General features: G+C 45.0%; 1 protein-coding gene across 1 annotated transcript; it reads right to left on the bottom strand.

Annotated features, from left to right (window-relative positions):
* Positions 1-967: 967 nt before the first annotated feature.
* Positions 968-23,465, bottom strand: LOC102455129 (uncharacterized). The gene is made up of 8 exons (XM_075897344.2): positions 23,326-23,465; positions 12,408-12,749; positions 9,745-10,152; positions 5,398-5,523; positions 5,287-5,311; positions 5,144-5,178; positions 4,332-4,518; positions 968-3,361 (listed from the first exon to the last, which is right to left on the bottom strand). Exons 1-7 carry the CDS (start codon positions 23,366-23,368, stop codon positions 4,340-4,342), a joined length of 1,158 nt encoding a protein of 385 aa, XP_075753459.2. The 5' UTR covers positions 23,369-23,465; the 3' UTR covers positions 968-3,361; positions 4,332-4,339.
* Between the last annotated feature and the right edge of the window lie 1,660 nt (positions 23,466-25,125).

Here is a 25,125-nt window from a genome sequence, read left to right on the forward strand (position 1 = left end):
CTTTCTCCCTACTCCCCACAGTTTCATTCCCCCTCCCCAGTTGTGTTAAATAACCCCAGTTTCTATTTTTGAAAATACGTGTCTTTTATTTGACATCAGGAAGAGGGGGCTAGGGAAGGGTAAGTGGAAGGATGTGAGGGAGGAATGGGGCATGAGCCCCCAGTGGGGAGGACCGGTGTGGCTCTGAGGGCTCCTCGGGGTGGATGCTCTCCCGCAGGGCCTCCTGGATCCTGACAGCCCCCTGATGGACCTCCTGGATGGCAGCCTGCAGCAAGTGCAGCCGGGCTGATGGCAACAACCCCACAAGATGCACCAGCATGCCCAGGGACAGGTCTGGTTCCATGTTGCAGAGTGCCGTGGTGTCCCGAGTGAGGGCAAGCAGAGCACTCCGAGACACAAATACTTTGCTATCCCTCAGCGAGGTGGACCAGCAAGCAGAGAAACCTGAGAACTGTCTGCCCGGGATTGGGGGGTCGGGTCTCTTTAAGCACAGACCTCAGCTAGCCTGAGGCAGCAGCCCCACACACTAAGTCCAATCCTGATGCCCTTTTGGCACTGGTTCTGGCCAGCCTTACCTTCAATTCAGGGTCCACTCAATGTGGACGCGCTATTTCGAATTAGAAAAACGCTATTTCAAATTAGTTTTAGTGTCTAGATGCGTTATTTCAAATTACCTTATTTCGAATTAAGTAATTCGAAATAAGTTAATTTGAAATAGCGCTGTAGTGTAGACATACCCTTAGAGCAGCGACTAGCAATAATTGGTGGCTGCACTCAAGAGGCCACCAAAAACTACATTGTGGGAACCCTTGCTATAGACTTTACATGTTGAAAGCCCAGTAAAAATATAAATTGATGAACTCTCACAAGCCCTTCGTGAAGTGAATAAATATTAATATTGTCCACAAAAAAAAAACACGTCCTTGGAATCAGTTAACATTTACATAACAGCAAGTTCAAATAAAGCTAGTTTATAAAGTATTAATTTTATTTGCAATTTTTATAAAGCTGTAATATTACACGGTATCACAATTCCATGGATTTTATAACCCCTCTTGCAATTCACTGGTATCACTTATAAAAAAAAAACATGACACAAAATGGAAATTAAAATCAGAGGCATACAAATGCATATCATGTTCTGTTCTACTTACTGTATTGAGTCTATTACATTGTTCTTAATGAATGTAGCAAAAATCCCAGTGCCAGCTAGCAAAATGAATGCATATATTTTAGTTATATCATCAGAAAGCTTTATTGCAAAGCTATGACATCAAAGCAATACAATCTGTCTTTATTTAGAGTCTGATTCAGCTCCCATTATAGTCAAAAAGAGTTTTTTTAATGGCTTCAGTGACGACTGGATATGATCCTCTGAGCACAAGAAAAACTCCAATCACCTTTTGTCAGGAGGAGAGAGGGATGGGGCACCTGCCTTGGGACCAGCAATTCAAAAGGACCAGGGTTCCTTTTTTGAGGCATAAGGATCTTGCACAAAAGGGGGGGGGGGGTTGTGCAAAATGGACCCATCCACACTGCTTGTTTTTGCGCAAAAACTTCTTGTGCAAAAAGTATCGGCAGACAATATGGAAATGACAGCGGGACAAATGCTAACGAGTGCTTCATTAGCATACTCTCTGCTGGCAAAAGCCTGAAGTGTAGACATAGTCTCAAAGCTGCCTTGGGAAGTGAGGTTGTGCGCCATACTCCGGGCTGCACTAATGACTGGCTGCCCCCCAATACTACCCCTTTCATCTGAGGCCCCACCCCTTCCAGGTATGCAGACCGGCAAGTCTGTTGGTCCCCCTGATAATAAGAATTGTGGGACTCAGCTTATTTTATTCAAGAATGCACCATTAAAGCCTTCTGGGTGAGCTTGTAGCTACGCAATGCACTATGTCCCAGTTCAGACCCCAGATTCCCCATACCTAGAGTGACCAGACTAGAGAATTTTTCTTATATGGGCAACTATTCCTCACCCTTAGCCCCAAATATTAAGTGTCCTGATCTTCACACTTGCTATCTGGTTACCATGGCCAGACCACTTCAAAGATACAGGTGCTGCTGCACCCCTTGGGTTGAAATAGCTTCCATTATTTCCAGGGTTTACAATAAGGAGATTAGAGCTGGTTAATTGAATATTTATGAATTCTTACCAGTTACAGGACTATTCAATCATTCCCTGGGGTGGGGCCAGCAGCCAGTGTGCTCCAGCCCCCCTCCCGGGAAGCCCCCAGCACCTCAAGCTGCTGCCCCAGTTTAAAAATAAGCTCCACATGCAGACTGGTTGCCTGCTACCCCGTAGTACTGCCTTTGATATCAAAGCAGCAGCGTGGGGTGGCAGCAGCCCATGTCTGCAGGGGTCTGAGCTAGGAGGTGAAGCAGCCTCTGTCCATGGCACCCCAGGCTGGCCTCAGCCAGAGGCTTGTCTGGAAGTAGCCTTTTTCCATGGTGGGGGTCCAAGTTTCCTGTGAACAGAGGACGCTCCGCCTCCTACAGAGCAGACTCTGCCCGCAGCAATCCTGGGCCGTTGTCTGCAGGGTATCCCAGGGGAACAAAGACTAGGGACCTTAAATCTCTTTTGCTTCAGCTTACTAGGAAAGTGACTCTCTTGCAGGCCCTCATTCCTGGCACATGGTGGCTGCTGTACCTTTTCTGGGAACACATAAAGAACCCTAGTGTCCCTTGACAACATTATATTCAATGTGGCTTTTTTGAAGAAGAAAAACTTATGGTAGGTCCTAATAGTGTCCTTAATTGATTCTGCCTGCTGTAGGAAACACAGTTGCATATCTAAGCTTCTGATCTTCTTCCTCCTTATGCCAGTGTAAAGCATGAGCAACTCCAGAGGGGCCAACAGAATTACACCAATATAAAACTGGAGGAAAATAAAGATCTTTGTTCCTAATGCAAACATTCATTTATATAGATTTTCATACACTTACAAATGTATATTAGATAAGGATAAAATGTGTGAAGACCATAAAACTCTCTTGCTTCAGTGTATATGTCCAACCTCTAGCAGATAGGTTTAGAGAAGAAACTTTCTCTGTGAGCAAGTTGTGCCACAATTGTCTATTATTGGGATTCTCCTTGAATCTACTTGTGAAGGATCTGGTGAAGGTTACAGCTTTTAGACAGGATTCTGGACTATGTGAACCAATGGTCCAAGTATGACAATTCTGATGTTCTTCTAGTACAAACTGTCATAACTTAATAAAAGTTATGAGACTTTGTATCAGCAGTGGATCTTTCCATTAATATCTGTAAGATAGCTCATTGAATAGTCAAAATTCAGCAGTCAAAGCTATTCAGTCAAAAGTTGATCATTATTTTCATACTGACTTCCATTCTTCAGCTCCTTTGCAAAGAAAAACAATGTCATGGTCATTAGATTGTTTTTAATGTGGTTGTAGAGAAAGTCATATAGTTCAGCTTTCATTATCCTGTTTCAGAAACAATTTCATACTAATTTTCCTGTCAGGTGTCAGTTACGCTACCATCAAAATAATTACATATGACCAGGAACTATGGCCCACATGCCTCAAAGTGATTTTTTACTCTAAGAAAGAGTAGTAGTGGGGATTTCATGGCTGTTTTACAAAGGCAAATTAGTCCTCAAGAGGAATACAGGACAGGATAGTGGCACCAACACTCAAGAATACCACACTGAAAATTCTGAGCACCACATCCTTCAACCATAAAAAGTTCTTTCTTTGTGTATTCAAAGCCATAAGTGACAGAAAAGCAATTTATCCACTGTCTCCTAGAACTCCACTGCCTTCCTGGACAAATGCAAATGCTTTGCTCCCCCAAAGGAGAGGGCAGGCTAGAGTGGGTGGGGCATGACCATATCATTTCTCCTATTCCATTTTTTTGGGCTGCTTGTGTCCCAGGAAGCAGTTCCTGCACTCAGGAGATCACAGAGATTGCAGTGATGGCAAACTCATGCACTATTCCTTGTGCCTTCCCTCTCACCCATGTTTTCCACTAGCTGAAATGTCATTGCTGTCCAATATGCGTGATCAATGTAAGGTTTGCTCCAGTTTAACAATTCCCAGATTAGCCTGTTCTTTTTGCTTCAGATTTGAAAATCTGAGTCTATAGCTACACAGTGCAAAAAGGGGCAGATATAGGGGATAACTAAAGTTCTATGTTGCTGTATTAAGAAAAAGACCCCTAAGTAGATTCATACAATTAAATGCAAATGTCCTGCCAATTAGTGCGTACTCACATAGCCCCCTATTAATTGTACTAGTGTGACGTACCTGGGTGGTTCTATTAGTAATATAATTTGTAAAAAATAACACATCCTCTTATAGGTCACTTACAAGAACAGCTATTCTTGCACTATTGCATAGACGGTATGTATTTTATCTCCAGGTCCTTTGCCAGATACTTCAGTGTTATCCACCATACAACAGTCTGCATTTGGGTTCTCATATGGGCTTGCTGCAACTGAATACAACACTTCATTTCTTTGCAAGTCTTTTCTACTGCTCACAGCATTTGGGGAACCTATAAAAGAATTACTCTGTATCAAAGAGGTTATGAAACTCCAAGATTTAAAGTAAAATGTCAACAAAAATAAATCAATCAACGAAATATAATGCAATCTAGCTCTCTCTGAAAAGAACGTTAAATAATGATTTCTCCTAACACCAATTAATGGAATTCTTCTCTATTCTATTCAGCCCAGAATTAAGCCATGTGCTGATTACTCTTTACAGTACCCCACCTCCAGTGGTGAGGAAAAAGACTCAGAATCACTTAGCTGCCAGGTTCTTACATGGCCCCATCACTCTGATGTCGGAACATGGAATACGTGACTCCATTTTGGCACCCGAAAGGGAGCAGGAAGCATTGTAATCTTCATTTTACTGAGGAGAAACTGAGGCATACAGAGATTCTGTCACTTGCTCAAGGTCATAGGGAGACAATGTAAGTAAGAGAGCCAAGATTTTAACTCAGATCACCCTCATCTTATTCCAGTGCCTTAATTGAAAAAAAGTATGGCATTACTTGATGTTTAAAAACATTATACCATGGACGGACAGTCTAAGAAATCCATAGTGCACAATTCTCAAAATGTGTTAAGTAATACAATCACATCAACCAAGTTTATCAAAAACTTCCTACTCACATTCATCTCCTGGGATTTCAACAGCAGCCTGAGCGCTAAAATAAAAAGATAAGGAAAGAATCCATTTAGTAATATCTATCAGCTGGAAAAACCACTAAAAATTATACGAATATTTCATTGGTTATATCCATTCAAGACCATACCTGGGAAGTTGTGCAGATGACTTTCCTGTAACAGATAAATAAAACACACTGTAAAGTTTCAATAGCTAAAAAATTCCTACAGATATCACTTACTAATTTTACTTTTCCTACCTTTTGAGCTGCCATTCTTTTTCTTTTTATAGATCAACCATACTATCCCACTGATAATGATAATCCCTTCGATCGATCTAATCGTAGCATACAATGGCACAGAATGGAATGGCACTGAAGGAGAGACTAAAATAGGACCGGGATTACTCATAGACTCAAGATTAGTTAATCTTGAAAATTTTATCCAGATGGTGAACAAAACACTTTACCATCATATCTCCATTATACAGATAGCACTTTTCAAGCGATCAAACAATGTTTAACAACTATGTGGATAATACACATTCAGCAACCCCTTAATGTGGATGATTCCTGATTAAAGTATTAAAGGATTGTTAATAAAAACAACAGATAAATTAACTTACAGAAATCAAGTTATTTTATGAGAAAATACTGCACTATTCTACTGTAATGAGACAATACAATATATTTTAGAGTAGCAATACTGAAGTATCTTGAGAGATTACTGTAGAATATTCTAATATTTGAATGGATTAACACAGCACAACTGTAAAACAAATAAATACCAAGGTTCACATTTTTAAGGGCTTCGAACCAGCCTCCATTTGTAGTCATTTGTAGGTACAACTGTTCCATTCACCTGCTTACAGAGAGAGAACTGGGTGGGGATTGGGAGGGGAGAGAGTGAAGAAGCTCTACAGAGCTTTGTGCTGTCCCCCCACTGCAATCCATGCCATGCCTCAAATTCCTTCATGTCTGGGCAAACCTTGATTTTGTCCCATAGTAATTATGGGTGACATCCGGTCTCAGGTGAATTCAGTGGAATATTTGCCATTAACTCAATGGAGCTAGGATTTCATGATCTCTGACTGTGTGTTATGCTGGAACAAGTAGGTAAGACCCCAAACTACTGTCACACTTTGCTCTCTCCTTCCTCCCCACAACTGGCTCCTATCACCTCTGCCTTCCTCCTGTTCTGTAAAGTCTGGGCCCAGTGGGGGTGTCACTGAGAGCACCGGACATCAGCCTCAGTTCAACTGCTTGGAACCAGATGCAGCATGGCGCACTGCAGGCTAGACCTGCCATTGCAGGGAAAGTTCGTCTCAGTTCTGCAGTGAAACATTGGAGAATTCAGTTGCTGAAATCTAAGAAGTCATAAGAACATAAGAATGGCCGTACTGGATCAGACCAAAGGTCCATCTAGCCCAGTATCCTATCTACCGACAGTGGCCAGCACCAGGTGCCCCAGAGAGGGTGGACCGAAGACAATGATCAAGCGATTTGTCTCCTGCCATCCCTCTCCAGCCTCTGACAAACAGAGGCCAAGGACACCATTTTATCCCCTGGCTAATAGCCTTTTATGGACCTAACCTCCATGAATTTATCCAGCTTCTCTTTAAACTCTATTATAGTCCTAGCCTTCACAACCTCCTTTGGCAAGGAGTTCCACAGGTTGACTACACGCTGTGTGAAGAAGAACTTTCTTTTATTAGTTTTAAACCTGCTACCCATTAATTTCATTTGGTGTCCTCTAGTTCTTCTATTATGGGAACTAATAAATAACTTTTCTTTATCAGCCCTCTCCACACCACTCATGATTTTATAGACCTCTATCATATCCCTCCTCAGTCTCCTCTTTTCTAAACTGAAAAGTCTCAGTCGCTTTAACCTCTCCTCATATGGGACACGTTCCAAACTCCTAATCATTTTAGTTGCCCTTTTCTGAACCCTTTCCAAGGCCAAAATATCTTTTTTGAGGTAAGGAGACCACATCTGTACACAGTATTCAAGATGTGGGCGTACCATAGTTTTATACAGGGGCAGTAAGATATTCTGGGTCTTATTTTCTATCTCTTTCCTAATAATTCCTAGCATCATGTTTGCCTTTTTGATCGCCGCTGCACTCTGTGTGGAAGTTTTCAGAGAACTGTCCACGATAACTCCAAGATCTCTTTCCTGATTTGTCGTAGCCAAATTAGCCCCCATCATACTGTACGTATAGTTGGGGTTATTTCTCCCATTGTGCATCACTTTACACTTATCCACATTAAATTTCATTTGCCATTTTGTTGCCCAATCACTCAGTTTGGTGAGATCTTCTTGGAGTCCCTCACAGTCTGCTTCTGTCTTAACTATCCTAAACAGTTTGGTATCATCTGCAAACTTTACTACCTCACTGCTTACCCCTTTCTCCAGATCATTTATGAATAAATTGAAAAGGATTGGTCCAAGGACTGACCCTTGGGGTACACCACTAGTTACCCCTCTCCAATCTGAAAATTTACCATTTATTCCTATCATTTGTTTCCTGTCTTTTAACCAGTTCTCAATCCAAGAAAGGACCTTCCCTCTTATCCCATGGCCATGTAATTTACACAAGAGCCTTTGGTGAGGGACCTTGTCAAAGGCTTTCTGAAAATCCAAGTATACTATATCTACTGGATCCCCCTTGTCTGCATGTTTGTTAACCCCTTCAAAGAACTCTAACAGATTTGTAAGACAGGATTTCCCTTTACAGAAACCATGTTGAGTTTTGTCCAACAAATTATGTTCTTCTACATGCCTCACAATTTTATTCTTTACTATTGTATCGACTAATTTGCCCGGTACTGAAGTTAGACTTACCAGTCTGTAATTGCCAGGATCGCCTCTAGAGCCCTTTTTAAATATTGGTGTCATGTTGGCTACCTTCCAGTCATTAGGTACGGAAGCCGATTTAAAGGATAGGTTACAAACCACAGATAATAGCTCAGCAATTTCCCATTTAAGTTCTTTTAGAACCCTTGGATGAATGCCATCCGGTCCCGGAGATTTGTTAACATTAAGTTTTTCTATTTGTTCCAAAACCTCCTCTAATGACACTTCAGTCCGGGACAGTTCCTCAGATTCATCACCCACAAAGGACGGTGCAGATTCGGGAATCTCCCCAACGTCCTCAGCCGTGAAAACTGAAGCAAAGAAATCATTTAGTTTCTCCGCAATGGCTTTATCGTCCTTGATTGCTCCTTTTATAGCTCGATCATCTAGGGGACCCACAGGTTTTTTAGCAGGCTTCCTGCTTCTAATGTACTTAAAAACATTTTGTTATTTCTTTTTGAGTTTTTGGCTAGCTGTTCCTCAAAATCTTTTTTTGCTTTTCTTATTACATGTTTACACTTGATTTGACAGTGTTTATGTTCCTTTCTATTTACCTCACTAGGATTGGACTTCCACTTCTTAAAAGATACCTTTTTGTCCCTCACTGCTTCTTTTACATGGTGGTTAGCCACGGTGACTCTTTTTTAGGTCTCTTGCTATGTTTTTTAATTTGGGGTATACATTTAAGTTGGGCCTCTATTATGGTGTCTTTAAAAAGTTTCCATGCAGCTTTCAGGGATTTGGCTCTAGTCACTGTGCCTTTTAATTTCTGTTTAACTAACCTCCTCATTTTTGCATAATTCCCCTTTTTGAAATTAAATGCCAGGGTGTTGGACTGCTGAGGTGTTCTTCCCACCACAGGAATGTTGAATGTTATTATATTATGGTCACTATTCCCAAGCGGTCCTGTAACGGTTATATCCTGGACCTGATCCTGCACTCCACTCAGGACTAAATCGAGAATTGCCTCTCCCCTTGTGGGTTCCTGCACTAGCTGCTCCAAGAAGCAGTCATTTAAGCCATTGAGAAATTTTATCTCCGCTTCTCTTCCTGAGGTGACATGTATCCAGTCAATATGGGGGTAATTAAAATCCCCCATTATTATAGAGTTCTTTATTTTGGTAGCCTCTCTAATCTTCCTTAGCATTTCAATGTCAGTATCACTGTTCTGGTCAGGTGGTCAGTAATATATCCCTACTGCTAATTTCTTATTATTGGAGCATGGAATTTCTATCCATAGCGATTCTATGGAACATGTTGATTCACTTAATATTTTTATTTCATTTGATTCTACATTATCTTTCACATACAGTGCCACTACGCCACCCACCCGGCCTGCTCTATCCTTTCTATATATTTTATATCCCGGTATGATTGTGTCTTTACTGAGCATCTACAAACTGTGATTTTTAAAGGCTTTTAACTTGGGCAAATCTGAGCACATTTTCATGGGAGTGTTAAAAGATACTAGGCTAACATGAAGGCTGCTCTCCTGTCAAATGACAACACCTATTCCAAAGCACTGGGAACCAGATTTGTTCAAAGAAAATGTCAACAGTATTTTTAACATGGCAAAACAGCCTCATGGTCTGTTCTCTAAAATGGCTGGACCATTTTCATTGAAGTATCCCAGAAAAATTCATCCTGTAGTAGAAACCCAGCATGGAAAAATTAATCCTAAATAACTAAAGTTTGGCAAAATTATAAGACACTCTGTTACCAATCCCAGCTTCAAAACTGCAGACTTACATGGAATTTCATTCCTCACTTCTATAGAAAGATTATTTGCAATCTTCCAAACATATTTCCCTTTTGACCAGGCATTTACAACACATAAATAAGTTCCACTATCAGAGTAAGTAACATTCAAGATGGTTATATTATGGACTATATGTTTGTTGTCTGAGTCTAAGCTTGTATGATTCAATAGTCGTCCTTTGATCATCTCATCAATACAGCAGTGGTGATTATAGGAAAGTTCTGTTCCTTTCTGAAGAGAAGACAGGCATTTGCTTGTTTCTGTATATTTGATCCAATATGCAACATTGATTCCATTGCTCTTTGTTTGAAATTCACAAGAAAGAGTGATGTTACCACCTTCTTGCACTAAACGATTATCATATGATTTTGCAGAAATGTTCTCAAACATCTGGCTCTCTGCAATACAGAAAAACACAAACGATATGAAAAACATACATGGTTGCATGTTGTAACATGTGTAGTCTTTAAAAGGAATCTTAGAAGTAGGAAAATTTTGCAATGAAAACACTATCTCAGATACAGAATTCAATACAAAAACTTTGTTTCATTCCTATTTGAAGTAGGGCTGGGAGAATTTTATTTTAATAAATAGTTTACATGGCATTTTTACATTAACAGGAGCAAATACCTGTACTATTGGCTAGAAGTCAGCTCCAACTAGCCATTTGGGGCCCAATCCTGTGAAGTCTGAGTACCTTCTACAAAGTAGTCGTCACCCTCACTTTCCGTTGAAGCCAGGGATAGCTGAAGGTGCTCAGCTTAGCATTGCATGTTCAGTCTCTTGGTGGTTAGCAAAATAATAATTCATGGACTGGACCAGGGTGAAAAGTGGGAGGACACAGAGGGGTCATGAATCCCCCAGATGTCATGGGGGCAGTGGCAATAGGCCAGCAACCAGCATGCAGAACCATCCCAATCATTGGACAAGTTGGGGCAACCGACCCTGGCTGTGGACTTTGGTGCAGAGGCCTGCAGGGCCCAGAGCAACCTGGGGGATTAGCAGGGGCAACGGACCCTGGCTCTGGACTTTGATGCGGAGGCCTGCAGGGCCCAGAGCAACCTGGGGGATTAGCATGGGACCTGGCACTGGCAGCAGGGCTCACACCTGCTCCCACACTCACCAGCGGCAAGAAACAGAAAAACTTGTCCCCAGCCCATTCTGCTCCCCCAGCTCCCAGCTGTATTGCTTGGGGGAAGAGGCTTGCAGGAAGGGGTAAAGCCACCCCCACACTCATTGGCAGCAGGAAGCAGATCCAGGGGAGCAGAGGGGACTGGGGTGAACACAGGGACAACACCTCTGACTCCTGCTGCAAGCACCAGTGGGGCATGCTCTTAGAGGTACTAACTACGCTACTCCTCCTGCAGATGTATGTCCAGTTCAACTGAAAAAATCTCTGGGACTTAGGAACAGACAAAGTAACCCTTCCACTCTACTCTGCACAGATCAGGCCTCAACTGGAGTATCACATCCAGTTCTGGAGGCTGCATTTCAGGAAAGATGAGGATAAATTAGAAAAAGTCCAGAAAACAGCAACTAAAAATATTAGAAACATGGCAATATGAAGGAGGCACTATGAAGGAGGATTTAAATGGAAATATGAGGGAGGATTTAAAAAACTGGATTTATTTAGTTTGAAGAAAAGGAGACTAAAGAGGACATGATAATAGTTATTAGAAATGGCTGAAATTGTGAAAATGTGAAATTGTGAAACAGCAATTAAAGATTAATATTTTCTGGATAAAGCAGTGGAATTGCAGTGTACGTTTAACAGGACAGTTAAAGATCAGTCATTTTGGATTGTGCATGAATACATTTTAAACAATGGCCGGTAGAGTGAGATTCTGAAGTATTTTAAATGTCAAATTTTCAACTACAAGTTGGACCTCCCAAAACTGGGACTCCTTCGTCCAGCAGCATCCATGGTCCAGCAGGGCCATGGGTGTTCCTGGAACAGAGAGTCCTGGCTGGGAGCCCCAGTGGCAAGAGGTCTGGTGGCTTGGAGCTCGCTGGAGCTCAGGCTGGGACCAGCACCAGAGCCCCAGTAGCGCAGCAGGGGCCGCAGCAACCGCCATCAACAAAGATCTCTTCACCTACCAACTTTCAGGAACAAAGGTGGCAGTTACACTGTACCAGCATCTTTACAAAAGAGTGTTTCCAGTGGGAAGAAAAAAGCAACTTCTTCTTCTGAAATAAGTGGGAGAATACCTCCCAAAAAAAAGATTGAACAAAAACTGAATAAAGACTTCCTGAGTAGGCCTCTGAGTTGGAATGTATGTAGATATCAGGGCAAGTAGACTTAGTATGGCCAAAACTATCTCTAGTCAATGACAAGATATTTGTTTTAATTTATTTTCTTTTTTCAAAAATTGTACTTTGGCTCACTACTTTCCTCAGTCTAGTTCAGATACCTCATTCATTCAAAGCTAAATTCACTCACCCTCACTGACATAATACATCCTCCATTATTGTTCCTTATTTAAGCCAGGGGAATGCTGGTGGTGTATGGTATTATTCATTGTAAAAGGGGCAGAATCTGGTCCTCAGTCCTGAATTATCTGAATAATCTCCTCTTAATCTCACTAACTCTCTTTCTGGCCTCTGGAACTTACTGATGAAAATAACCCCCCTACCCGCCACGAAAGGCACTCACCTGCAGTCATGTTTATTATCACCACAATAAAAAAGTTATAACGTCTGCAATGAGCCACATTGGCAAAAATTGGGAGAGTCCCTGATGTTCCTGTGTCTTTAAGTTGTTCACATGCAAATGCCCCACCACTTTGGGAAGTAGAAACTGATAATCGGTTTGTACGCTTTCTATTATAAGGCTGTTCGTTTGTCCCTTGAGATATGGGACTACAGGTGATTGCGTTGAATATTTGAAGATGTTCTCGAATTTCATACCAAACTGTTTCGTTGCTCCCATTAGCCAAGGTTTCGTTGCACGTAAGTGTGAAATTTTCATTTTCATAACGATAAAAGAAAGTCTCTCCTGTTTAATATATGTAAATGATTAATGTTACAAAATGATTCAGAAATCAATCACCTGAAGACTTTTCTTTACAGTATTCTAGATAGCCTTAAGGACCCAATCCAGCTTGTCTGCTTCTGGGATGCTGCTGTGTTCCTCCAGGTGCATGCTGAACATCCTCTCATTGCCATCAGTAGAAACTCTGTGCTCTGAGCACCTCCAATGACAACCACAGCACTTTGTCAGATCTCGAGCTAAGAGTTCAGATCTGGAATAATACACTTGGACTTTGTGAAATGAGCAGGACATTGCACAGATGATCGTGAATACTGCTCAAATTACATAATTTAAAAGCCTGGATATTTGCTTTCTTTTAAAATATGTTTTTGTGGTCATATTTGACCAGGAGAATGACACCAGAGAGAGTTTAAAAGAGGAAAACAAGGTACACAAACATCTGTATTTTTGTACTAGTAATTGCCATATTTATTAATTCCCTTGGTCAATGGCCAATTACAAGCAGCCACAATACCCAAAAAAATGGTTATTTGTCTTTCATAGCTGTCATTCTTTGAGATGTGTTGTTCATGTCCATTCCAATCAGGTATGAGCGCGCCCATGTGCACAGTAGCTGGAAGATTTTCCTCCTAGCAGTTAGCCGTAGGGTTGCGCTGGGCACTCCCTGGAGTGGCACCCAATATAGGACACTGTCAACCCACCTGTTCATCAATTCCTTCTTGCCAGCTACACTGACAGAGGAGAAGGAGAGTGGGTATTGAAACGGACATGAACTCCACATCTCAAAGAACAACAGTTACGAAAGGGGAGTACAGGAGAGTCTCGATTATCCGACCTAAATAGGAACAGAGGATGGTCGGATAAAGGAAATATCGGGTAATACGGAAAATTCTTTAATGCAGTAATTAATTTTATAAATTTGAACTTTGTAATACCTTGCAAGATCCAGTTCTAAACCTCCTCAATCTGCTGCCTTGACCAGCCCTTATATTTACCCCCAAATGGGAGTAAGATCCAGGGCTCTGCCCTGCGGTGGAAGCACAGCCCTCGCCCTGCACCACTCCATGTCACCTGGCGATGACGTGACGCAGGGCAAGGTGCTCGCCGCTTTCCCCAGAAACAGTTAACAGGAAAAACGGGAAAAAAGCTTTTTTGATGATGGCGAATTCTTCAGCCACAATAGGGAGCTGCAGACCTGCCAACCAGAGCTCCGTCCAGCCATGGAACAGGGAAAAGGGAAAGGGAAAGAAAGGCCATTGTCCAGCGTCCCTGGAGTCCATTGCCATGATGTGACAGGTGGCATGTTGGATAACACGGAATGTCAGATAAACGAAGGTCGGATAATCGAGACTTTACTGTAACCATTTTTTCTTCTTCGAGTGCTTGTTCATGTGTATTCCAATCAGGTGACTCACAGCCCAAGTCCAGGAGTTGGGGTCAGTGTTCTGCACTGGTTGGAGCACTGTCCTCCCAGAGGTTGCATTGTCTTTAGATTGCTGTATAATTACATAGTACACAGCAAAGGTGTGTAGTGAGGGCTAGGCTGCAGCCCTAGAGATCTTCTGGCTGGGGATCTGGGCGGAAAATACTATGGAGGAAGTGTGAGCCCTAGTAGAGTGTCCTGGGAGCAGAGGTAGAGTTCTACCGCAAGTACGAGGTGTACCGGTAGTTCGGAATAGGAATCCTAGTCCGAACTACCTAGTTCGAGCCCCGTGTAGCCGCGCTGCATGGGGTTCGAACCAGCGGGGTTTTAAAAATGGCGGCTCCCCGCTTATGCAAATGAAGCCCGGGAAATTCAAATCCCGGGCTTCATTTGCAAGTGCGGTATGCCTACATTACCCTCCTAGTTCGAACTAGGAGGGTAGTGTGGACATACCCTCTGTTCTTAGGGGAGGAACCTTGAAACCTCTCTCTCGCCCTCTGGTAAGCAGCATCTACAAGTTGGGCCTCCCTCGTCTAGCACCCTCGGTACCTGACTGGTTCTAGATGAGGAATTTTGCTGGGCCAAGGAGGCCTTTTCTGGCCCCTATGCCATTAGCTGCCCCAGCCCCACCCTGACTGCAAACTTCACAGACAGCTTCCCCCTGACACTGGCCCTGTTGACTTCTTGTCCCCATCTGGCTTCCTGGGCCTACTGTGCAGTCCTGCTGCCATGTGCCAGTTTCCTGGCCCTACTGGCCGCTGCACTGCCGGCCTGCAGAGCTCTCAGGCTCATGCCCTCCATGGAGACTCTCTGGTCTTGGAACATCTGCAGACCTGGCAGACCACGGATATTGCCAGACCAGAGATCCTGGTTTAGAGAGGTACAGTCTGTACTACGAGAGAGTCCAGGGGCAGGTGGGAATAGAGGCCCTCATACCCCTTGGAGGGGACAAAGTACCTGTAGTAAGTTGACGGTCAGTAACATGGAGTCAGCAGGCCTAAACAGAGGCCGGAGCATGAAAACAGCAACAGGCCTGCAATCTAGTGAGCAAGACTTTGGTTCAGTAACACAGGAGCCAAGAAAGAGGCCTACTGATAACTGTGTAATTGTGTAAGTTAGGTCGAGCATGGAAGGATACAGGGAGGCACTGGGTACAGACTGTAAGCCAAAGGGGAGTAACGGAACATCTTAATAAGAAATATCTTGGTACAAAGACTCCCTAAAAACTAATGCACATACCGACCTAGATTCAGGACCAGGTCAGAACTGACAGCATGAAGGATAGTAAGTAAGCCCCGCTTCCGTAAGGTGAGGGGTGGTAACTAAGCAACGTAACCTGGTACGTAAAGAAATGATGTAAATTGTTTCTCCCTGTCTGTAAAAGGACATCGCAAAGGGTGCTCTCCGGCCGACATTACGGGGGGCTCACTAGGTGCCTGAACGGTAGGTGTCATTGCCTAAACTTACAGAATGCACAGTAGCTTAACTTTGACTAACTGCTGCTAATATTTGTTCTACGGCAATAGGCCTGCCCAGTGTTGGTACCTTGTCAAAGCGGGCCATAGTGCCCAGTGGTGTAACATTGTACTGATCTCTGTTACCAACTGGTAGAGCTTTGCATTTGACAATAAACCTGCTTGATTGATTTCAAACCTTGCCTGCATCTGTCATTTCCGGGGCCTCTCAAAGATCTCCTGTGTTGACCCAAGTGCATGGGATCTAACTCTCTAGATAAAGGGAGAACCGAAAAACAGCATCGCTTGTCTTGTAACCTCAGTAGTGCAGAATGTAATGCCATCCACAGCCTCCGGAACAACTCTGACATTATAATCAAAGAGGCTGACAAAGGAGGTGCTGTAGTCATCCTGAACAGGCCTGACTACCTAAAGGAGGTTGCCAGACAACTCTCCAATACCAAATTCTACAGGCCTCTTTCCTCAGATCCCACTAAGGAATACACTAAGAAACTGCACCATCTACTCGGGACACTCCCTGCACAAGCACAGGAACAAATCGACACACCCTTACAGCCCCGACTAGGGTTGTTCTATCTATTACCCAAGATCTACAAACCTGGAAATCCCAGATGCCCCATAATCTCGGGCATTGGCACTCTCACTGAAGAACTGTCTGGATATGTGGACTCTCTACTCAGACCCTACGCCACCAGCACTCCCAGTTACCTCCGTGACACTACTGATTTCCTGAGAAAACTACAATGCATTGATGATCTTCCAGAAAACACCATCCTAGCCACCATGGATGTAGAGGCTCTCTACACAAACATCCCACACATAGATGGAATACAAGCTGTCAGGAACAGTATCCCTGATGATGCCACAGCACAACTGGTGGCTGAACTCTGCGAATTTATCCTCACACACAACTATTTCAGATTTGGTGACAATATATACCTCCAGACCAGTGGCACTCCTATGGGCACCCGCATGGCCCCACAATACGCCAACATTTTTACGGCTGACCTGGACAACGCTTCCTCAGCTCTCGTTCACTCACACCCCTTCTCTACCTATGCTACATCGATGACATCTTCATCATCTGGACCCATGGGAAGGAGACTCTGGAAGAATTTCACCATGATTTCAACAGCTTCCACCCCACCATCAACCTTAGCATGGACCAATCTACATGGGAGGTCCATTTCCTGGACATCACGGTGCAAATAAGTGATGGTCACATAATCACCACCCTATACCGAAAGCCTACCAACCGTCATGCTTACCTGCATGCCTCTAGCTTCCATCCTGGACACACCACACGATCCATTGTTTACAGCCAAGCACTGAGATACAACCGCATATGCTCCAACCCCTCAGACAGAGACCTACACTTACAAGATCTTCAACAAGCATTCTGTAAACTATGATACCCACACGAGTAAGTGAGGACACAGATTGACAGAGCCAGACGTGTACCCAGAAGCCTCCTGCTACGGGACAAGCCCAAGAAAGAAACCAACAGAACACCACTGGCCATCACCTACAGTCCTCAGCTAAAACCTCTCCAACACATCATTAGTGATCTACAACCCATCCTGGACAATGATCCCTCACTTTCACAGGCCTTGGGAGGCAGGCCAATCCTCGCCCACAGACAACCCATCAACCTGAAGCATATTCTTACCAGCAAATATACACCACACCATAATAACTCTAACTCAGGAACCAATCCATGCAACAAACCTCGGTGCCAACTCTGCCCACATATATACACCAGAAAAACCATCACAGGACCTAACCAGATCAGCTATACTGTCACTGGTTCATTCTCCTGCACATCCACTAACGTAATATATGCCATCATGTGCCAACAATGCCCTACTGCTCTATACTGGACAGTCCCTGCATAAAAGAATCAATGGACACAAATCAGATATTAGGAATGGCAACATACAAAAACCTGTAGGGGAACACTTCAATCTCCCTGGACACACAATTGCAGATCTAAAGGTAACCATCCTGCAGCAAAAAAAATTCAAGACCAGACTTCAAAGAGAAACTGCTGAGCTACAGTTCATCTTCAAGTTTGACACAATCAGCTCAGGATTAAACAAAGACTGTGAATGGCTCGCTAACTACAAAAGCAGCTTCTCCTCTCTTGGAATTCACACCTCCAGATCAGCTACCAGAAGTGGGCATCATCCTCCCTGATTGGATCCACCTGGTCATCTCCAGCCTGATTCTGGCCTGCATATTTAAACCTGACTCTGGAAATTTCCACTACATGCATCTGACGAAGTGGGTCTTTGCCCACAAAAGCTTATGCTCCAACACTTCGGTTAGTCTATAAGGGTACGTCTACACTACAGCGCTAGTTCGAACTAACTAAGCTAATTCGAACTAACGCGTCTAGAACTAAAAACTAGTTCGAATTAGCGTTTTGCTAATTCGAACTAGCAAGTCCACATTGAGTGGACTCTGAACAGGGCTTAAGGATGGCCGGAAGCAGTGCCGGCAGGGCATCAGAGGAGGACGTAGAGTGTGGAGATGCTGTCTCAGGCTAGCCGAGGGCTGCGCTTAAAGTGTCCTGACCCCCACCCCGGACAGACAGTTCTAAGGGGTGCCCCGCTTGAAAACCAGTCCTGGCTTGGAGTGCCCGAAGTACCCACACTGGGCACATCACAGCACTCGGCCATCAGACCGGCTGCACTTGCCGCAGGCTGCCATCTGGGGAGAGGGGGCAATCGGGGGGCTGCAGGAGAGCTTCCACCCCCAGAAGCCCGCAGAGCCAGCCCAGTCCTCCCCATCGGGGGCTCGTACCCCATTCCTCCCTCACCTCCTTCCACTTACCCTTCCCTAGCCCCCCTTCTTATTGATGTACAAAATAAAGGACACGTGTGTTCAAAAATAGAAACTCTGTTTATTTAACAAAACTCGGGGAAACTGGGAAAAGGAGGTGGGAGAGGGGAAGAGAGAGGCTGGGAGAGGGGAGGGGGAAAACTGGGAGGAGGGAGCTGAAAGGGGGAAGCAAGGGAAAGGAGGGGGTGGGGAAACTGACGGATCAGGGGTGGGAGTCTCGCCGGGCCGACCGCCTCCCAGTACGGCGAGGGAGGGGGCCTCGGCGTCCCCGGGAAGATGGGGTGGAGGGTGCGGAGGTTGAGGTGGGGGGTGTGGACATTGAGGAAGAGGTTGTGGGGGTTGAGGAGGGAGAGGTGCGAGGGGGAGCAGGAGTGGGAGGAGGGACAGCAGTTGGGGGGACAGCTGGTGCAGGATCAGCACAGGGCACCATGCTCTGCAGCAGGAGCTGCAGGTTGGTGCTCAGCACTCGGAGCTCAGCCAGCAGCTCGTGGCGGACCTGCAGGTCTTCCCGCATCCACGACCGTAGTGTGCGGTGCACGGCTTGCAGGGCCCCAAGGTGCTGGTCCCAGTATTCCTGCTCCGTGCTGGCAGTCCGGAGCAGGCCGCAGGTACGGGAGCATGTCCCGGGCGGGGTGGTGCGCCCTGCACGAGCAGCTGGTGCAGCTGTAGAGAAAGAAGAGAAGTGGTCAGTTCTCCCTGGGGACGCAGAGGATGATGCCCAGCCCCCTCCCCAACTCCGCAACGTGAGGGTGACCATGTCCTGCACCGTCACAGCCGCTGTGCTTGTACAGAGGCCATGGTCAGGATGTCTGGCTCTCCCCGGGACTGGGAGCTGCCCCAAGACCGCACCCATGTCCCTGTGCCATGTATAGTGTGGCCGGGGCGGCGGGGGGGAAGGGGAGATGTCCCCTGCCTCCGTGTAGAGGGGACATGTGAAGGGAAATCATCCTGCTGGGTCCTGCCCCGGGGTCGGGAGCATGTCACGTCTCTTTGCACAAGCATGTGCCTATTGGGCAATGGCCCCTGGGTGTCACGCAGCTGGAGCCACCTGCCCAAGGGTGGCATGGCACGTGCTCGCACGTGCACAGGTGTCTGCGTGATCCGTGGAAGACATGGCCCACGTGCGCGGTCCCTGGTCTCCCTCCTACCTCCCCCCCGAACTACTTAATTCAAACTACTTACCTGGTACGGTCTCCCTGGATGACACTGCTGGCGGTGACCCTTCTGGTGCGCCCAGGTCAGGGCCCTCTGGTCCCGGCTCGATGTCCCCCGGGCTGGCACGGACCGCCCTGCCCCCAATAGTTGGTGGAGGGCAGTGAAGTAGGGGCAGGTGGCAGCCCCTGCAGCGGCGCCGCCTCTTGTGGCCCTGGCATACGCCTGGTGCAGCTTTTTAATTTTAATGCGCACCTGCTCCTGGGTGCGCCTGTGTCCCCTGCTGGCCATGGCGGCTGCTATGCGCCCATAGACGGCCGCATTCCTCCTCCTAGTGCGGAGATAATGGACGTTGGGGGCCTGCCCCCAAACCTCAATGAGGTCCATGACCTCCGCACTAGACCAGGAGGCCACGCGCCGTCTACGGCCCCTGGCTGGCCCCTGGTTGCTGGGGGACTGGGCAGGGGACGTGTCACTGGCACTGGCCGCCTGGCTCATCCTGCAGTCACTGGTTTAAATATCCCCGGCTTCATTAAAATAAAAATGGCCACTGTGCTGTGCCGGCTCAGCTGATCGTCGGCACCGCGTGCAAGTCAAGACACGGACCAGTCGACAAGGGAAGCCCAGCGCAGCAGCCATTTTTATTTTATTGAAGCTGGGGATATTTAAATCCCGACTTCATTGCTTATGTTGGGTAATCTAATTTACATGCCTCTGGCGACAGAGGCATGTCGTCTAGACATACCCTAAATGCCTCTTCTGTGGAGGGCATGGAGAGTCATTCAGAAAGCACCAGGGACACAACTGTAGGAGTCAACCCCTCTTCCCCAGCAAACTTATCCAAACTTTAAAAAACAACATGTAGTCCTGTAGCACATATGGGTACGTCTACACTACAAGCTTCTTCTTCTGGAATAAGCTTTTCTGGAAAATAGCTTCCGCAAAATCTTATTTCAAAATAGAGCATCCACACTACAGGGAAGCCTCAAAATTAGTCTGAGGCTGGCTCCGCTAATGTGGCATTGGGGAGGCATTGAGGAGGAATAAGTTTAGAATGGCCCTGATGAGGAGCTATTTTGACATAGCAGCAGTGGAGCGTCCACATACACCCTCTTCCGAAAAAGCTTTTTTAGAAGAGGCGTAATTCCTCGTAGAATGAGGTTTACCAACATCGGAAAAAGCCCTCTATTATTTCAATTTTCTTTCAAAATAATGGAATTGCTGTGTGCATGCTAGTATTGTTTTTCCAGAATAACAGCCGTTATTCTGAAAAAATGGTGCAGTGTAGATAAACCTGGAACACCCTACACTACAGGGTCTAGACTACAGGGTTTTTTCGAAAAAAGAGGCCTTTTTTTAAAAAAAAAAACTTCCCCTGCATCTAGACTGCTGTCGTGTTCCTTTGAAAGTAAATTGAAAGAACGCAGCACTTTTTTTGACCGCGGAAAACCTCCTTTTATGAGGAATAAGGCCTTTTTTTTTAAAGTGCTCTTTCAAAAAAAGGCACTATGTAATATAAACTGTGCTTTTTCAAAAGAGAACATCCAAACTGCCTGGGTCCTCTCTTTCGAAAAAGCGGTTTGCTTTTTCAAAAGTACTGGTTGTAATCTAGACGCTCTTTTTCGAAAGAGGCTTTTCCGAAAGTATCTTTCGAAAATGCCGCTTTCGAAAGAGGCTTGCAGTCCAGATGTAGTCTTAGAGACTAACACAAATAGATGTATATTATCATGAGCTTTCATGAGCAAAACCCACTTTGTCAGAAGTGCAGAGGGGAGAGGAAGAGGAGGGATTCTCACAACTAAAATCAGAAAAAGAAGGGGGAATTGTAGTGCTGGTGCTAATGAGGCTAATTGAGTGGGGTGGAAGTGTCCCATACTTATCAGAAACCTGTCAAAGCATATTTTAACTTACTTGGGCACAAATCATTAATGGATTTAAAAGTAGCCATTCTTCTACAAAGGAATTTCAAAAACCAACTACAGAGAGAGCAGAATTGACCTTCATATGCAAATGTGATACTTCCAGCCCAGTCAATTAGCCTCAATAGCACCAGCACTATAATTGACAGTTACTCCCCCCTCCTCTTCTTTTTCTGTTATAAATTGTGAGGATCCCCCCTTTCCATTCCACTCTGCTCATCTGAGGAAATGGGTTTTGGCCACAAAAAGCTCAAAACAGAAAGAATGCTTAACTGCTTGTGAGGCAAGAAATGAGCAAGGGGAAGTTGTAGATACTGTCACTGACAGTAAGAAGGAACTGAAGGGGGGTGTTGGCAGGGCTCCATATTGGGTGTTATATCAGCACCACTCCAAGGGAACTCTTTTTGAATAAGTGGGGCAAGATCTGGCCCCAAATATAAAGTCAATCATTTCCCTAAAAAGTGACTTTGTTTTGCTTAGTTGGGTATTCTATGAAATTCACAGCATTGTACAACACTACACCATGTGCAGTATATGCCACTTGTTAAAGCTGAAGGAAGAGCTCATGCTGATACCTTTGCTTTTGTGGCAAAAGCGTTCCCATAGACTCTGGGGCAGCCATAGAACCATTGCACCCCAGCGCTGTTCCTGGATCCATTGCTTGGGAAGAGAGATTTGGGAACCACCAGCATAAACTTCCTTTTCCCAGTTAGATTTGCCACCAGCTACATACACTTTGAAACATTCCCCTACATCTCTCCCTCTTTATTTCACACAAAATCAATTTCCTGACATCACTAATGCCCCTTCCCACCCGTCCATGTACTGGTTGAGAGAATAACCTTTTATAACTTTTTTAAAATCAGTAAATGTAGCTTGCAATCAGGAATAATATAGAAATAATATGGGAGACTACCAGACACTATTTTAACCATAAATTCCAAAGGCCAAATGGTATTTTGTATAATTGATCTAAGCATTCCTGTTAGCCTTGAAATAAGCAGCCGCTATTCCCAATATAGTAACAAAGTATTCATAGCCATGGGATCAGTATACTTACAAATAGTCCTGACCTAGAGAAAACCATATAGTCTGGTGTGCACAAGCAAATACAGTTTGACAAAGAACCCTTACCTTCATAATTCCTTTTATATCCTTCACAAAACAAATGATGCCATTGCCAGTTACCACATTAGCTAATGGCTAATTTCAGACAGTTCACCTTAATTTTCAGTTTTAATCCAAGTAAGATTTACAACCTGCTTTCTCCCAAGCACTTTGCTCCTTATCACTTCTCTTCCCCCCTACTGACTGACAGCATTCTCCTGGCACTTGAGTTCACACAGGCTTTACTTTAAGATACTACAGGTATCTGTGGCCAATGGATAGCTCCATGCTGGCTCCTTTTCACACTAATTCTCTTTGCCTTATTTTAAACCATCTGCAGTCGACTGTCGGTCAGAGGCCTTCTTTTTAGAAACTCCCTACTCTCATTTTTTAATTAGACATCCTCTCTATTCCATTCCTTCTGGTCTTATTATTTTTCAAGGCCTTCCCCATACTTGCTGGTCAAGCCCTTTTTTTATACAACATATATATTCTTAAACTTAAGCCAACCCTGATTCATAATTTCATATTATTCTACACTTCCATATCAGTTTGAATTAAATATCCCAGAAAATGAATTTCAACCCAAATACTCCTATGAACTAAAAAAGTGATAGGAGTAGGAATGAGTAACTTATCTTAATCGGAAACAAACATACCAGTAGTTTGTCCTAGAAAAGCCAACATCACCAAGAAATGCATTCTTCTGCCAGGAAGAGTTGCAAAGATCTTCTCTTCTTGGTGTGTCTCTAATTCTAAAAACTGTCTTCTGGAGAGAGAGGAAAACAGAAGTTCAGTGAGCGCCACAAAAAGTAACAGGAAACAGATCATGAGAATTAAAATTCTGCCACTTCTGCTGTTTATTTTAGAATGGGAGACACTTCCACTACACACAAGCCTACTGTCATTCACTGATAACAGAGGTAATTTATACCTTGGCAAATAAAGTCCCAAGACTAGAGGCTCTTAGGCAGGAGGAGAAGGAATTCCACAGAATAGCACAAGGGTAGGCAATAATTTTTACATGTTTATGGGCTGGCTGACAGCCTGCCGGAAGGGGCCGGATCTCAGGTAGAAGGAATATGGCTAGGGGCTACAGAAAGAGAGAGAGAGAGAGAGAGAGACACTCCATGGCTATGTCTACACTCGCGGATTCTTACGCAAGTATGGCCGTTTTGTGCAAGAATCCGTAGAGCGTCCACAGTGCCCGACTGCTCTTGCTCAAGAAAATTTACAGTACGGTGTGGTAAGAGAGAGCTCTTGCGTAAGAGCTACACTCTTTTTTAACAGGTATAAGCTCTCTTGCGCAGGAGCTCTTACGCAAGAGGGCAGTGTGGACACTCCGCAGGGATTTCTTGCACAAGAAAGACCTATGTCTAAAATGGCCATCAGAGCTTTCTTGCACAAGAGAGCGTCTAAACTGCCATGGGCGCTCTTGCGCAAAAGCACAGCTGGCACATGGCAGTGCGGATGTTTTCTTGCGCAAGACTTCTTGCACAAGAAACCTTGCGCAAGATGTTCTTGTGCAAGAAGCCGCCAGTGTAGACATCGCCCATGTGTGGGAGACAGACTTTGTGGCAAAGGTCAAGTGTGTGTGGCACAGAGAATAGGAGAGTGTATGTGACAGTGACTGTGTGTGTGTGTGTTTGTGTAGCAGAGACAGAGTGGCACATACTGGGTGTTTGTGACAGTGACACAGAGTGTGTGTGTGGTGGCTGCTCCTGGTAAATTTCTGAGAGCAGCCATGCACTCTCTCTTTAAGACAGGAAAAGCTGTCTTGCTCTGTCGTCTCCCTCCTAAAGTGTGTGTGTGAGAGAGAGAGAGAGAGAGAGAGAACAAGCACAGTGTGTGTGTGAGTGATGGAGAGAGAAAGAGAGAGAACAAACACTGAAATCTTGGAAACAGGGCACCACCTCTTAAGACAGGCACTCCGCTGAGTCACTTACCATCCATGCTTCAGATTGCAACACTTCCGCTGTGTGTCTCCTTCTCCCTGACCCCCACCCTGCAGTCCCTGGCTGGACCCTGCGAATTCAGTGCAGGGCTGCCTCACCCCATCACAGGGTTGCTCCTGGGGAGTGGGGGAGCGGGGCAGAGGTGGGGAAGGAGCACTCTCAGCCACCTTGGCACCCCAGTGACTCTCGGTTTTGTGTGTCCCTCTGCAGGTGGTCAAGGCACATCAATAGAGTGCTGCTCTGCAGTCATCCGCCTCACTGATTTGGACATGGTCATTGAGGGGTTTGGCGTCCTGGGCTTCCCCAGTTGTGGGGGGGCAATCGACGGGACGCATGTCCCCATTTGTGCCCTGGAACACCAGGCCTCCCTGTACATTGACCGGAAGGGATACTTCTTGGTCATCCTGCAGGCTGTGTCTGACCACCGGGGCCAGTTCATGGACATCAACGTGGGCTGGGCTGGCAAAGCACACGATGTGCTGGTTTACCGCAACTCCTCCATGT

The sequence above is a fragment of the Pelodiscus sinensis genome, chromosome 14 (genome assembly GCF_052426305.1).
Source record: "Pelodiscus sinensis isolate ZL-2025 chromosome 14, ASM5242630v1, whole genome shotgun sequence".
In the NCBI taxonomy this organism is placed as follows: domain Eukaryota; kingdom Metazoa; phylum Chordata; order Testudines; family Trionychidae; genus Pelodiscus; species Pelodiscus sinensis.